This window comes from Colobus angolensis, unplaced genomic scaffold, assembly GCF_000951035.1.
Source record: "Colobus angolensis palliatus isolate OR3802 unplaced genomic scaffold, Cang.pa_1.0 Scaffold5, whole genome shotgun sequence".
Classification (NCBI taxonomy): domain Eukaryota; kingdom Metazoa; phylum Chordata; class Mammalia; order Primates; family Cercopithecidae; genus Colobus; species Colobus angolensis.
The window spans coordinates 2,050,818-2,064,377 of NW_012118487.1; the positions used below are offsets into that span (position 1 = coordinate 2,050,818).

General features: G+C 39.1%; 1 protein-coding gene across 1 annotated transcript in view; it reads left to right on the plus strand.

Moving 5' to 3' along the window:
* The first annotated feature begins 5,553 nt into the window (after positions 1–5,553).
* The window catches only part of PDLIM3 (PDZ and LIM domain 3), a 28,571-nt gene continuing 20,564 nt past the window's right edge, over positions 5,554–13,560 (plus strand). Inside the window, exons 1-3 of the mRNA XM_011959791.1 lie at positions 5,554–5,607; positions 10,846–10,997; positions 12,563–12,647. Of these exons, the coding sequence (XP_011815181.1) occupies positions 5,554–5,607; positions 10,846–10,997; positions 12,563–12,647 (291 nt within the window). The remainder of the gene's footprint in view (positions 5,608–10,845; positions 10,998–12,562; positions 12,648–13,560) is intronic.

Sequence of the window (13,560 nt, forward strand, 5' to 3'; positions counted from 1 at the left end):
GTGGCTGCGGAGCGGCTCAGAGATTGACAAAGTCCGCTCTAAAGGTGTCCCATCCTCTGGGTCCGCGGCGACTTTCCGAGGAGAGCCACTGGGCTCAGGGAAGGCGAGGCTGCCAGACTCGAGTGCGTCCTCGCCTTTACGTATTAAATGTTTGTATGTGATAACAGAAATAAAACACACCCCATCGCCCTTCCGTAACAAATGATGGGTCCCGGGTGGGAGAGACGAGGGACTGGCGCCCCCGGGCATTCTCTGGAGCGGGCGCGCAGCTGAGCGTTTTTCTCGTCCGGATGAAAACTTCAGCAGCGCGCTGTTCGCGGGGCACGGCCTGGGCTGGCCAAACTGGAGCAGCTCCTATCAGCCCAGACAGGGGAAGGCCAAACTGGAGCAGCTCCTATCAGCCCAGACAGGGGAAACATTCCTAATGCGTACTCCTGAGTTTCCAGGCATTTTGAACACGTTTTCCAAAGCTGAGAACTTGGCTTAGCAATCATCAACCTCTGACTCCAGCTAAAAGAAAACGTGGCAGTTTAGTTTACCTGGTGCAAAGTAAACCACTCAGCCTAAAAAGGGAAAATAATGCTTGAATATCAAAATCAAGCTTTACTTAGTGTTCTCTATTGTATAATGAGTAAACAAGGTAAAAATAAAACCTCAGGGTTTCTCTCTTATCAGTAAATGTGAAGAATTCTAACGCATTATTTGGTCTAGTTGATTTTTTTCTAACAATGTTTTTCTTCATAGAAAATTAATGTATTATTTCAGTTATCACATATAAAACATTTAATACCTAAAGGCGTAAACTTTCAGAATATTATACTTTTAGTTTCAGAGTATTATACTTTATTTTCTTGTATTTGCATGCCATATTTTATAAATGTATATGTTGTAATCTGATCTCATACAGATTTTGAACAAGCTAATACCTTTTAAATTCTGTTTTATTTATATATGCCTGTGAGAATTGGGAACCAACATCCTTTTAAAAATATGTCAAAACATGTATCCTACAGACACACACAATGGAATGTTTCAAGCCTTGTTTTACATTTTTCAAAAACATATAAACACATCTGACATGTGTTTTTATATGAAACATGAAAACTGTTCAACATACCCCCAAAAACGTTCCTGAGTAAATTAAGCAGAAAACGCTTTAGTGACCTGGGCCAAGCAATTCCTATTATAGATTTACCAAAAAAAAAAAAAAAAAAGTTTCCATTATATCTAGTAAGAAATATTTTTAGTTTCTGGAGTATAGTTTTTATTTAAATTGAATAAACTTTTGAATCCTAACACAAAATAAATCATTAAATTCTAACAAAATAATTTCATCACGAAAATCTTTTAAGGTATTTATAAAAGAAATATTTTGCTATTATAGTATAATTGTATGTCCATATAAGTAATGATATGCTTGAAATTTTGAGTTGTTGACATTATAAATGTTTATTTTAAATCAGTGCTTACATTCCAGAGTTAGACTACAATAGCTATTAGTAAATATATTTGATATAATGACAATTATTATTAGGGAAACCAATTCTATCTGGAATTTCTAACTCATAACTAATCTGTATCACTCATTTTGACATTTGGTTCAATAACAGTTTATGACCAAATATTATTTCACTTGATTATGCCTTTTCTCTTTAATTAATTCCAGGACAGCAGGTAAAACCAAGTTATTTTTGTATCCCAAGCGTCCCCAAAGCCAGGTATATAGTAGATTCTTACTGAATAAATAAGAATATTCATTTATTTATTCAATAATAACTTTATGCTTTAGTGAATACCTAATTGAGAATATTTTCACTGAAATGATAAGAATACTGAAATTTGTTAAGAAAGACAATAAAAAGTATTACAGAAAAATAACTCAGTATTGTTAAATGGTGAATTGTTGTCCCGCTTTTAACATTTTTACACCATTTTGAAAGGTAGTGTGTGAGGTCGTAAGTGTGTTATTGTATTCTTTTGCTTGCCAGGCACTGATGGGAACCTTTTATATGCACGAACTCACTGAAATCTCACAATAATCTTTAGGAGAGTAGCAGTAGTAGTGACGTCCCCTTTTGCAGATGAGGACAATGAGGCTTTAAAAGATTCATTAACCCGCGGATGGTCACAAGCAGTGGAACAGGCTCTGATGCTGGGTCCGCCTGCATTCTGAAGCCCACAGGTGAAAATGGACACTTGTTCCGATATTTCCAAAGAGGTGTTTTCTGCCATCCTCTTCATCACTGGCCTTATTGATTCTGTCTTCAAGATCTGCCACTTTCCATTTTTTCTACCACTGTCCTTCTTCAAGCTTTCCTAGCTCCACACCTAGACATTTGTCTGCCCCATCCAATTCACACAGCATACTCTTACTGTCTCTGGAAAATGCCAAGTTTTTTCCTTTCTCATTCTTAAAAATCCTTCAGTGGCATCACTGGTTTGTAGAGAGTGAAATGTGTGGCTTTAGCATCACATTCATGACTTTTCACCATCTACTATCCCAATTTGAGTTGCTAACTTCGTTTCTTTCTTCTCCCTTTGTTTTCTCCCCCTTTCTTCCCGTTGCTCCACACGTAGGCAGTGGGGCTGCCCTCTGGACTGCTTATGGTTTCCCTGACATGTGTTTGCTCCTGATACCGTTTCTCCCCAGATTTCTTTTCCCCACACCACACCACTGTCCTCTAGGCCTGTGGAAACCCACTCCAACGCCTCTCCCCAGTCCTCCTTTCAGTAACAACCATCTCATCCATTTGATTACTGTAGCTTTCGGCCTGTGTAACCCCTCCTTATGTCATGCCTGTACCAGATGTTTCACTGCATCTGTATCCCACCGAAGGGCACATTCCCCGAGGGCGGGAACCTTCTAATTTGGGGGTCATTCGGGGCTTAGCACCGTGCCTAGTAGATCATATGTGTTGTAGAATAAATATAGACACAATATGAGTGATTGACTTGATTGTTCACTTTTTACATAACTATTACAAGTAGGTACAGAATGTGTTCTCAAAAATATTTCACAAAAAGATAAGTGAGAATTGTTTGTTAGTTGATTTGTCATGTTTTTGTTTTGTTTTCTTTGTGCTTTTGAAACAGAGTCTCGTTCTGTCACCCAGGCCGGATTGCAGTGGTGCAATCTTGCCTCACTGCAACCTCCACCTCTCAAGTTCAAGCGATTCTCCTGCCTCAGCCTCCCTAGTAGCTGGGACTACAGGCACCCGCCACCACACCCATCTAATTTTTGTATTTTTTTTTTTTTCTTTAGTAGAGATGGGGTTTCACCATGTTGGCCAGGCTGGTCTCAAACTCATGACCTCAGGCGATCCGCCCTCCTCAACCTTCCAAAGTGTTGAGATTACAGGCATGAGCCATCACGCCTGGCCAATTTGTCAGTTTTAAATAAGTTCTTCATATACAAAGAATTGAAACACACCAATGTCTGTACTTAAAGCCACAAAAGGTCCCATAAATGAGATGTGTTTAATCAAGTCCCCATTAAATCAGCTTTTGTCCTCTTACAAGCTATACCCTTCACTCCCCGCCTCACACTATACAAATACAGGCTACAGCAATACTCCTAGACAATGGGGCTCCAACTAGAGTTTGTAGGAGAGGGACAAATATAACTGCCTCCATCAACTGAAATTACAGTTCACAAAATTAGGACACAGGGCCCTCACCCCCGTAATTGTTTACAATCCAAATAAGCAGCCAGATGAATCTTTGTATTATTAAAAGGATCAAAAGTAAGGTAAGTCAAACACTAGACATTCTCAAAACAAATTTTTAGCAACTGGTTGTGATAAACACAATTTTTAGGAAAGCAGTTTCTAGGTAATAAGTGTGATAAACCTTGTGCAATGTAGAATTTCAGTTTTGGATGTTCAGTTTGGGGGAGGGAGTTGTCATTTCACACACCATATATAACTGGCCTAAGCATTTCACAGAAGAATTTTAAGGTTCACTTCTTTAAGTGAGCATCTTTTTCTTTCATAAGACGCTTCTACAAAGTCTAAGTTTTTGGACCATCCAGAAGCTAGATCTACTCTCACAGACAAGTTACAAATCATTTGCTTTGACAAAATTTCAGTATGGAATACGGTAATCCCCTCTCATCCACAGGGGACACATTCCAAGACCCCCAGTGGTTGCCTGAAACCAACATTAGTACCAAACTCTATATATATGTGTTTTTTCCTATGCATGCGTACCTGTGATAAAGTTTAATTTATAACTTGGGCACAGCACTCTTGCACTTTGGGGCCATTATTCAGGAAAATAAGGATTGCTTGAACACAAGCACTGCAATACTGTGACAGCCGATCCGATAACTAAGACTGCAAAGTGATTCACGGTGAAGAGTGTAGCATGACAATGTGGATACGCTGGACAAAGGGGTGATCTATGACCCAGGTGGGACACAGTAAGACTTCCTCGCGCTACTCAGCACAGCTGCAGTTTAACACTTATGAGTTGTTTACTTCTCAAATATTCCAATTACTATTTGCAGGCTGCAGTTGGCCTCAGATAACTGAAACTGCAGAAAATAAAGCCGTGGATAAGGGGAGGCTAGTGTGCAGGGCAGGCTTTTTTTATGTCCATGATATAAAATGATTGTCTAGATCTGATGCCAGTGTCTTTTCTCAGTTTCTCTTTCCCCTCTTCCTCCTCCCTCCTTCCTATCCAGAGCACATCTAAGATTAAGATCGTTATAACTGAGAATGCTGTACAAGCTTGAAGACCAGTATAGAAAATGTTAGCATGTTCCTAATTTTTGCAGGCTTTAAGAGAGAAAAGTGTATGACTTTAAAATAAACTACATTTTAAATTTAATGTAGTATAAACTACATTTGAAATTTAAACTTTTAGAAAGGACTGTTTGCAATTGAATGCAATTCTTTTCCAGGGTAAAACAAATGTAGTAGAAAGGTTGATGTAAATAAAAACCTATTCAAGTTTGTTCTAACACAGACCATGTCTACATGGAAGTGCTGGTTTGTGTGTAACTCGTACATCCCACAAGTATCTACTGTGTGCAGAATGTCTTGTACGTGAGAGATGCTGCAAGCGTATAATTGTGGCTTAGACGGGCTTCTAACCCCAGAGAAGCTAATATCAGCAGAAAAGAAGGAACATGTATGTGAACTGCCATCAGACAACCTGTCCAGAATTCCACGAGAAAACCATGCCCAAAGAGCTAGGAGGTGTTGAAGGAAAGATTACCTGCAGGAGAGGCAATGCGAGGTGATGGAAGATTCTGAGCTGTGGAGCGAGGCGGACCCAGGTGGGAAGTTCAGGTTTTCTCAGGATGTGGGATGGTAACCAAGCTTCTTACACTTTCCAAGCATCCATTTTCTCATTTTAAAAAAGAGATAACTACTTTGTAAGATTGTCTTAAGGATTAAGTGAGATAGTAGTTCTCATTAGGAATACAGTGATGGTTCTCAGCCCTGGCAGCATGTTAAAGCCGCCCCTATGACTTTTGAACACACCCACGCCCACGCCCAGGTGCATGCAGGGATTCTGATATAACCAGGGTGGGGTGTGGCTCTAGCAATGTCTTTGGCAGCCAGGTGCTGCAGGGCTGTGGATGCCGAGGAGGCACGCGGAGTCTGTTTGCTAGGGAAGGAGAAGGAACAATGGGGTTTCTCCTGATTTCGATCCGTGCCTGCTGTGCAGTGCTTCAGTGTCTGCTTGTCTCGTTCCATAACTATTTCAATCATTTTTATTAACAGAAACATCATCTTGAGACTATCTCGGACTTGCCTTACATCTCCACATAAATAGGATATTATAGATGCTTTATCTGTGTTTTCAGTTAGCTTTTTTTCCCAACAGATCCAAGTAATATAGGTTGATGTGAATAACAGAAATCATCTGAGGCTCTTGTTAAACACATAGATTCCCTGGCTCCTCTCCTAGAGATTGTGTTCCTGATTCTGAGCATCTGGAGTAGGGCTGGAGTCTTTAATGTTAGCAAGGACCCCAGGTGATTCTTATAAACACACAAGTTTGAAAATCTGCTGCTGAGTGATTCACTGCAGTACCGTGTTCAATGATCTCTCCAGTACTTTTGATATTTGAGACCCTAATGAGCCTAAATAATAAATAATCCACTGAAAAGCTCTATGCCTCATTTCAGCTTTCTCTTCTCCTAATTTGGGAAAACAGTAATAAACTGCGTGCTAATACAAAGTAATGATATAAGGAAAGAATATAATAATGCAATAAAGTAATAACATAAAGTAATGCAGGGAAATGATAGATTTTCATATTTAAACAGATTGTTTAACTTACTAAAATCAGGCCAATTTCACAGACATTGTCTTTTTTTTTCAAGCTCCAAATAACTTTAATCAAATCAGTTATTCAACTATACACATCCGTAGCTTTCTTTTAATAAGTCTACACTAACCCTTTAGTTTCAGTGAAAAATCTTTTTTTAATATTATTATACTTTAAGTTCTAGGGTACATGTGCACAACATGCAGGTTTGTTACGTATGTACACATGTGCCATGTTGGTGTGCTGTACCCGTTAACTCGTCATTTACATTAGGTATATCTCCTAATGCTATCCCTCCCCCCTCCCCCCCATAACAGGCCCTGGTGTGTGACTTCCCCACCCTGTGTCCAAGTGTTCTCATTGTTCAATTCCCACCTATGAGTGAGAACATGCGGTGTTTGGTTTTCTGTCCTTGGGATAGTGTGCTCAGAATGATGGTTTCTAGCTTCATCCTGTTTGCAGATGACATGATTGTATATTTAGAAAACCCCATCGTCTCAGCCCAAAATCTCCTTAAGCTGATAAGCAACTTCAGTAAAGTCTCAGGATACAAAATCAATGTGCAAAAATCACAAGCATTCTTATACACCAATAACAGACAAACAGAGAGCCAAATCATGAGTGAACTCCAATTCACAATTGCTTCAAAGAGAATAAAATACGTAGGAATCCAACTTACAAGGGATATGAAGGACCTCTTCAAGGAGAACTACAAACCACTGCTCAGTGAAATCAAAGAGGACACAAACAAATGGAAGAACGTTCCATGCTCATGGATAGGAAGAATCAATATCGTGAAAATGGCCATACTGCCCAAGGTTATTTATAGATTCAATGTCATCCCCATCAAGCTACCAGTGACTTTCTTCACAGAATTGGGAAAAACTACTTCACAGTCATTTTCTGATCACTGGCCTGGCTGCACTTGAAAACAAGGAAGAAGTAAAGGCATCATATTTTCTCCTCTCTCATTCCTCTCTCTATTGCCTTTTTCTTATCAGCTCTCTCCTTAGAGGTCTCAGGACAACAATAACCAGGTTGAATACAAAATGACAAGTGGGATCTGGCCATCACTATAAACCACCTGGCCTAGCTGACTTCTGAAAGAGCTGGCGATGTAGCTCTACAGCTGCTCCCAGCTCAGCAGCAAGCCGCAGGTTACTTAGACACCTCTTCTCCTCTGAAAGCAGAGCCAGTTTTCCTTGTCCAGCCTGTCTTAGAGAGCTGTAATGGGCAAAGGTGTGAGAAGGGGCTTTGCAAATGTAACATTTTGCATAAGTATAAGACGTTATTTAGTATTAATATTGTTAGTAAATTTTAGTAATATTCAGTATCTAAGATATTCAACTTAGATATCCAATAGCTATTCATTATCTAAGTCGAATACTGGGGGATGACTCTAGATATCAATAAATATTGGACTTAGATAATGAAAAGCTGTTATTCAGATGTCTGTTTAAAATTAGTGTAGACACATGCAGAAACAAACCTCCACTTATCCCACCTTACACTCATCCTAACCAGAGCTAAAAGAAAATTTAGACTTTCCAAATCAGAATTGAGTATTACATAACTTAAATCTATTTAGGTATATTAGAAAAGCTAAGTTAGGCTCTGAAAGCAAATATATTGAAATATACCTTCTTGTGTGTTTTTGTTTGTTTGTTGTTTTGTTTTTGGTGAGGGGAGGAGGTCTACCTCTGTTGCCCAGGCTGGAGGGCAGTGGTGCAATCACAGCTCTCTGAAGTCTCAAACTCCTGGGCTCAAGCAGTCCTCCCACCTCAGCCTCCTGATCAGCTGGGACTACAGATGTGAATCACTATGCCTAGCTTTTCTAAGAAATATTTTTTTTTATAGAGACAGGGTCTCGCTATTTTGCCCAGGCTGGTCTCAAACTCCTGGCCTCAAGCAATCCTTTCACCTCAGCCTCCCAAAGCACTGGGATTACAGACATGAGCCATCATGCCTGGCCTGTGTTTTAACTCAAAGAAAATTATTCTAGTCTTAGACATTTAAAAATAGAAAATACTGATATTGACAAATTAGAGAAAATTGAAAGTTTAAGATTATTTTTATCCCTACAAGTCACTTTGGGAATGGTAACTTTTGTTCTGACAGTTCTGAGTCTGAGAATGTTTCTAAATGGAAAACAGCTATGAAATGCCTCCCAAAGGCTAAGATATAATAATCCCCAGTTGTCTTCACCCAGCTTCTATTAACTGTTCCTACTGGAAAAATCATTGTGATAGCTACAGTGAGATGATCACAGACATAAAGTGAGTACAATAAACATTTTAGTAATGAGACAGAAGATCCAGGACACATGAGAACTTATTATTTTAGCAATTTTATTTATTTAGATGAACTTGTATCTTCCTTAGAACCACAATTAGATAGCTAGAATAAGCAAATAAAGAAAAAGAAAATGAATTAATTACTGATCCTCAAAGCATTAGAAATAATCTCGTTTCTTCCTGGAGCAGTTTGAGATTTGACTTAGTAGGTATTGTTCTGCTCTGTTAGAAACTTGCAAACGTAGCAATGACAAGTTGACATTAAAAGCTATAATCTTTGGGCATATAGGGACTAGTTCTTTTTTATGTAAGCTCTGATTTAAATGCTTTTTAATTGATTCTTCAATTATTCTAAGTACTGGGGTATACACTGTGAATTATTAGAAACATACATCATATTGTACCTATCTTCAAGAGCATCCAGTCTAGTTGGGAAGACAGACAATACACATAAAAGTACAAATAATTTTCATTAAGGAAATAGGGTATAATGGTGAAGAATGATGGGGGAAGGACTAGAGAAGCTACTTCAGATGTTTGGCGAAGTCTTTCTGAGAGTGCAGGATTTGAACCTAGACCTAAAGGGTGAGAAGGAGTGAAGAGTAAGGGAAGCGTTTCAGGCAGAAATAAGAGTGCATAAAAACCCCCAGAAGGGGCACACGCTTGGCCTACATGAGGAACTAAAAGGAAATCAGAATGGCCATAGCACCGTGGATGAGGGAGAGCAGGAATCATGTAAGATGATGTGAGAGAAGTAGGCAAGGTTAAGACCCATGGGAGCTGTAGGCAGAGGTGTATAGTTGGGATTTACCCAGGAAAATTGGGAGTAGGTATACTGGTCAAAAGAATCATTGCCTTTAACTGAATATTCAATGGTAATGATTACCACCTTTCTATTTTTAAATATTTTAAAGTATAGAAAACCATATTTTCCCATATTCTGTATTCTTAAGTATTCCTTTTATTCCTGCCCCTGAAAGAAAAACATGTGGACAGCATAAAATTGGATCTCGCTTTTTCACCTAGTTTGATAGTCTCTGTTTTTTAAGTGATGTGTTTAGATGATTTACATTTAATGTAATTGCTGATATGGTTTAATTAAAATCTACTGTCTTGTTAGTTGTCTTGTGTTTGTTTCATCTGTTCTTCATGGAGAAGAAACCATGAGTGAATACAAACTTCCTTTGTGTCTGTGGTTTCCAGGAGTTCTGTACACTCATGTTAACTCGCACTGGATCTTTAGCAATTTGTTAATAATTTTAGCTGAATTCTTCATAACAGCTAGTATGGGAGCCCCATCTTCCTCCATGCCCTGCTCCATGCAGTTGAGCCTGTGCTCATGTCTTGCCTTTGCTTGAAGGCACCTATCTTTCCTTAGATTTTAAGTTTATTGCCCTGTGACTTCAGCTTTCTGAAGGGTTCAAGAGAAGCTATAATTTTGTGTATTATCTGGCCTCTTCTTGTTAGTCTCTACAGATTTCTAAACAAAGTGTAATAGACTGGGTGGCTTTTAACAACATAAATTTATTTCTCACCATTCTGGAGACTGGAAATCCAAGGTCAGGATACCAGCATGGTTGGGTTCTGGTGAGGAACCTCTTCTGGGTTGCAGACACCTCACTTCTTATTGTTTCCTCCTTATTGGAGACAAGAGAGCTGAGAGCTCTCTCCGAGGCCTTTTTCATAAGGGCACTAATCCCATTCATGAGGGCTCCTCACTTCTGACCTAATTACCTCCTAAAAGTCCCTCCTTTAAATACCATCACATTGTGGTTAGGATTTCAACATTCGAGTTTGGGGGGGACATCAATATTCAGTCCATTGCATGCCTCTTATGTGAATTTTAAAGATGATAAATAGTAAGGATTGCTATATTTGGATTGAAAGCAGTTTCAATCTGAATATAAAAGTTGCCTGAATATAGTAAAACTCTATTCCCAAATAGAGACTTCTGGGTGATGAAAAATAAAAAATAATTTTTTAAGACAAAAACAATGTATGATTCACACTGGGAATTATGTTAGACATTTTAAAAGAGAGTAACAGATACAACAATGTCAAATGTGGTTAGTAAGAAACAAAATTATTCAACATGATGAGAAAATAGACCTAACTCAGTTGACCAACTGAGAGTTTCTTAAGTTAGATTTACAGTTTTTCTGCCCAGTGAAACATTTAACATGTTACCAGGCTGAAATACAAATGTCAGGCACAACACTCAAGATATTGCGGGACGTTCATTTTTAAATGGTGCCATGATTTCTTCCAGATTACACCAGGAAGCAAGGCAGCAGCTGCCAACCTGAGTCCTGGAGATGTCATCCTGGCTATTGACGGCTTTGGGACAGAGTCCATGACTCATGCTGATGCGCAGGACAGGATTAAAGCAGCAGCTCACCAGCTGTGTCTCAAAATTGACAGGTGCTTCTTAACTAATGGTAGTTAAATCTGATCTGTTTTGCAGGAGAACCTGAACCAGAACTATAAATAAGTTCATCCTCCTAGCAAGGAGTGCCACAGACCTACTATTTTGGCTGGCTTTTTTACATATCAACTACTTAATTCTTTACTAAAGTCAGTCAATCTAGCAGTTGTTGACAAATCATTTCTAAAAAGGATTCTCTGGAATGTTAGAATAATAAAAGAGGCTGAAAGAATTTGTTCCAGTAATAACCCAGTTAATTAAATACGAAAATAGAACAACTATTGGCCACATAAACACTGAACAGCACGACTAGTTATATCGTTGTTCTCAGTGTGATAGAGAATGGAATGGAATGGAGAGATTCCCCTGAAAGAATCTCTTGACTTGCCCAACTGTAATTGTGTTAAAAACCGGCTGCCAATATCCTGTCTGCCATTGGCTGTTTTGTACAGAATTCAGCCCAGAAGAACGTTACAGGTGTGAGAGTGCGTATACACATGGGCATGTTAAATACTGAGACATTTCTGACCCCACCCCCCAAAAACACTAAGAAATTGAGCCTGATCTCCTGCCATCAGATCCCTGATCCGAAACTGAACCATGATAATAGTAATTTGTTATCGTGGTTGTTACTGTGTGTTCATCCTGTTATGATTGTACTTGCAGTTTTCCCTGCTGTGGTACAGAAGGACCAGTCAATCCACCAATCTGCTGTTTCATGGGGTGAAGTAGATTCTTTCACTCTCGATGCCTGACCTGTGTTCACGCCAAGCTTACAGTCCCGTAGGAGCCATTCGGTCACAGGCAGATGCATGGGAAGGGCTGGACAAAGCACATTTCCTTGATGCCAGTAACAAACCCACCTGACAGATCACTCACTGTCTTCTGCAGGGGCCTCAATAGGACTGGAGGGAAGTAGGGAGGTCTAGGGAGCTTGCCTGGTGGTCATCTGCAGGGTGTGCCTGCAGAGTCTCCCTCTCCTGTTCCCCACGTGCATTGCAGGCCTCCTTCCTCCAGAAACTGCACAGTGTACTCCAGGCAATTTTTATCTAGTCTACAGTCCCCAAAAGGACATTAAAAATGTAAGACTTCGGCCAAGTGTGGTGGCTCACACCTGTAATCCTAGTGCTTTGGGAGGCCAAAGTGGGTGGATCACTTGAGGTCTGGAGTTCAAGACCAGCCTGGCCAACTGGTGAAACCCTGTCTCTACTAAAAATACAAAAATTAGCTAGGCATGGTCATGGGCACCTGTAATCCCAGCTACTTGGGAAGCTGAGGGAGGAGAATCCCTTGGACCAAGGAGGAAGAAGTTGCAGTGAGTCAAGATTTTGCCACTGCACTCCAGTCTGAGTGACAGAGGGAGACAACGTCTTGAAAAAAAAAAAAAAAGAAAGACTAATTATATGGGAAAATACAGAATAATCAGCAACAAAGAAATATTGCTTTTGCATAAGTTAGTGAGGGTTGCTAGTATTTTCACAAACATAATGGGAAATTAAAGTATACTAAAACTGAAAGTACCATTAGAATTTGAAGTTTACAAATTTTATTTTATTTCCAGGGCAGAAACTCGCCTGTGGTCTCCACAGGTATCTGAAGATGGGAAAGCTCATCCTTTCAAAATCAACTTAGAATCAGAACCACAGGTATGAATTTTAGAGCAAACATTATACGTTGTATTTCCTTTTAAATCATTGGGATGCCTTCCAAGGGGAAGAAGAGACAAATAGAAAAATTGGAACAAGCCACCTGATGAAGCTGTTGTCTGTCATTCTTCTCTGAGATTCATTTATATTATCCGTGTTTTCTTACACCAAGAAAAAGTAGTGTTCCTATGTGAACATCTTGTTGAAAGACAAAATATGCTCCCATCGGAAAGAATTTGGCTAAATCTACAGAGTCCACTTATTATTTTTTTCATTTCTTATGATGGACTTCTGTGAAATGACCATGAGGTAATCTAAGGAGTTTAAGTCGTTAAAACAAAGCAAGGCAAGAATAAGGGCTACCATTTGAAACAGGTGCCTCCAATCTACTAGTTATTGTGACTTTCAATCCTTCGAGGTCTTCACCCAGATCTCATTTTATATTCTTCTTTAATTCTCACTTCTGGGATTCTATAATTAAATTTACTCTAAGAAAAGAGTGTTGCCTAGTGTGATCATGGTGATATTCTGCCATTACAGCTGAATTATAAAAGATAAAGGATTTTCTCTGGAGGCAACTGTAATAAACTAAATTAATCTAATCATCTGATGCTGATCTATGTCTGCTTTCAAAAGATCCAAAAAACTGAAATTAGATCAAATCTTGATTGTGATGTACTGAGAAATCTAATTAAGAAAAGCATTTTATGAGCTCTACATAGAAGTTCTAAAGGTTTAGAGATACAGATGCGTACATTTACTACCCCTTCTGAAACACATGTTCCCGCTAAACTGATTAGATATTCCCAGCATGTGGTTTGTCTCTATAACTGATGAAAGGGAACTGAAAACATAGTTGTAATTTATGCTTAGAAGTATTTCCCCTTTCAAGAAAACCAACCCCTGAGTTTGT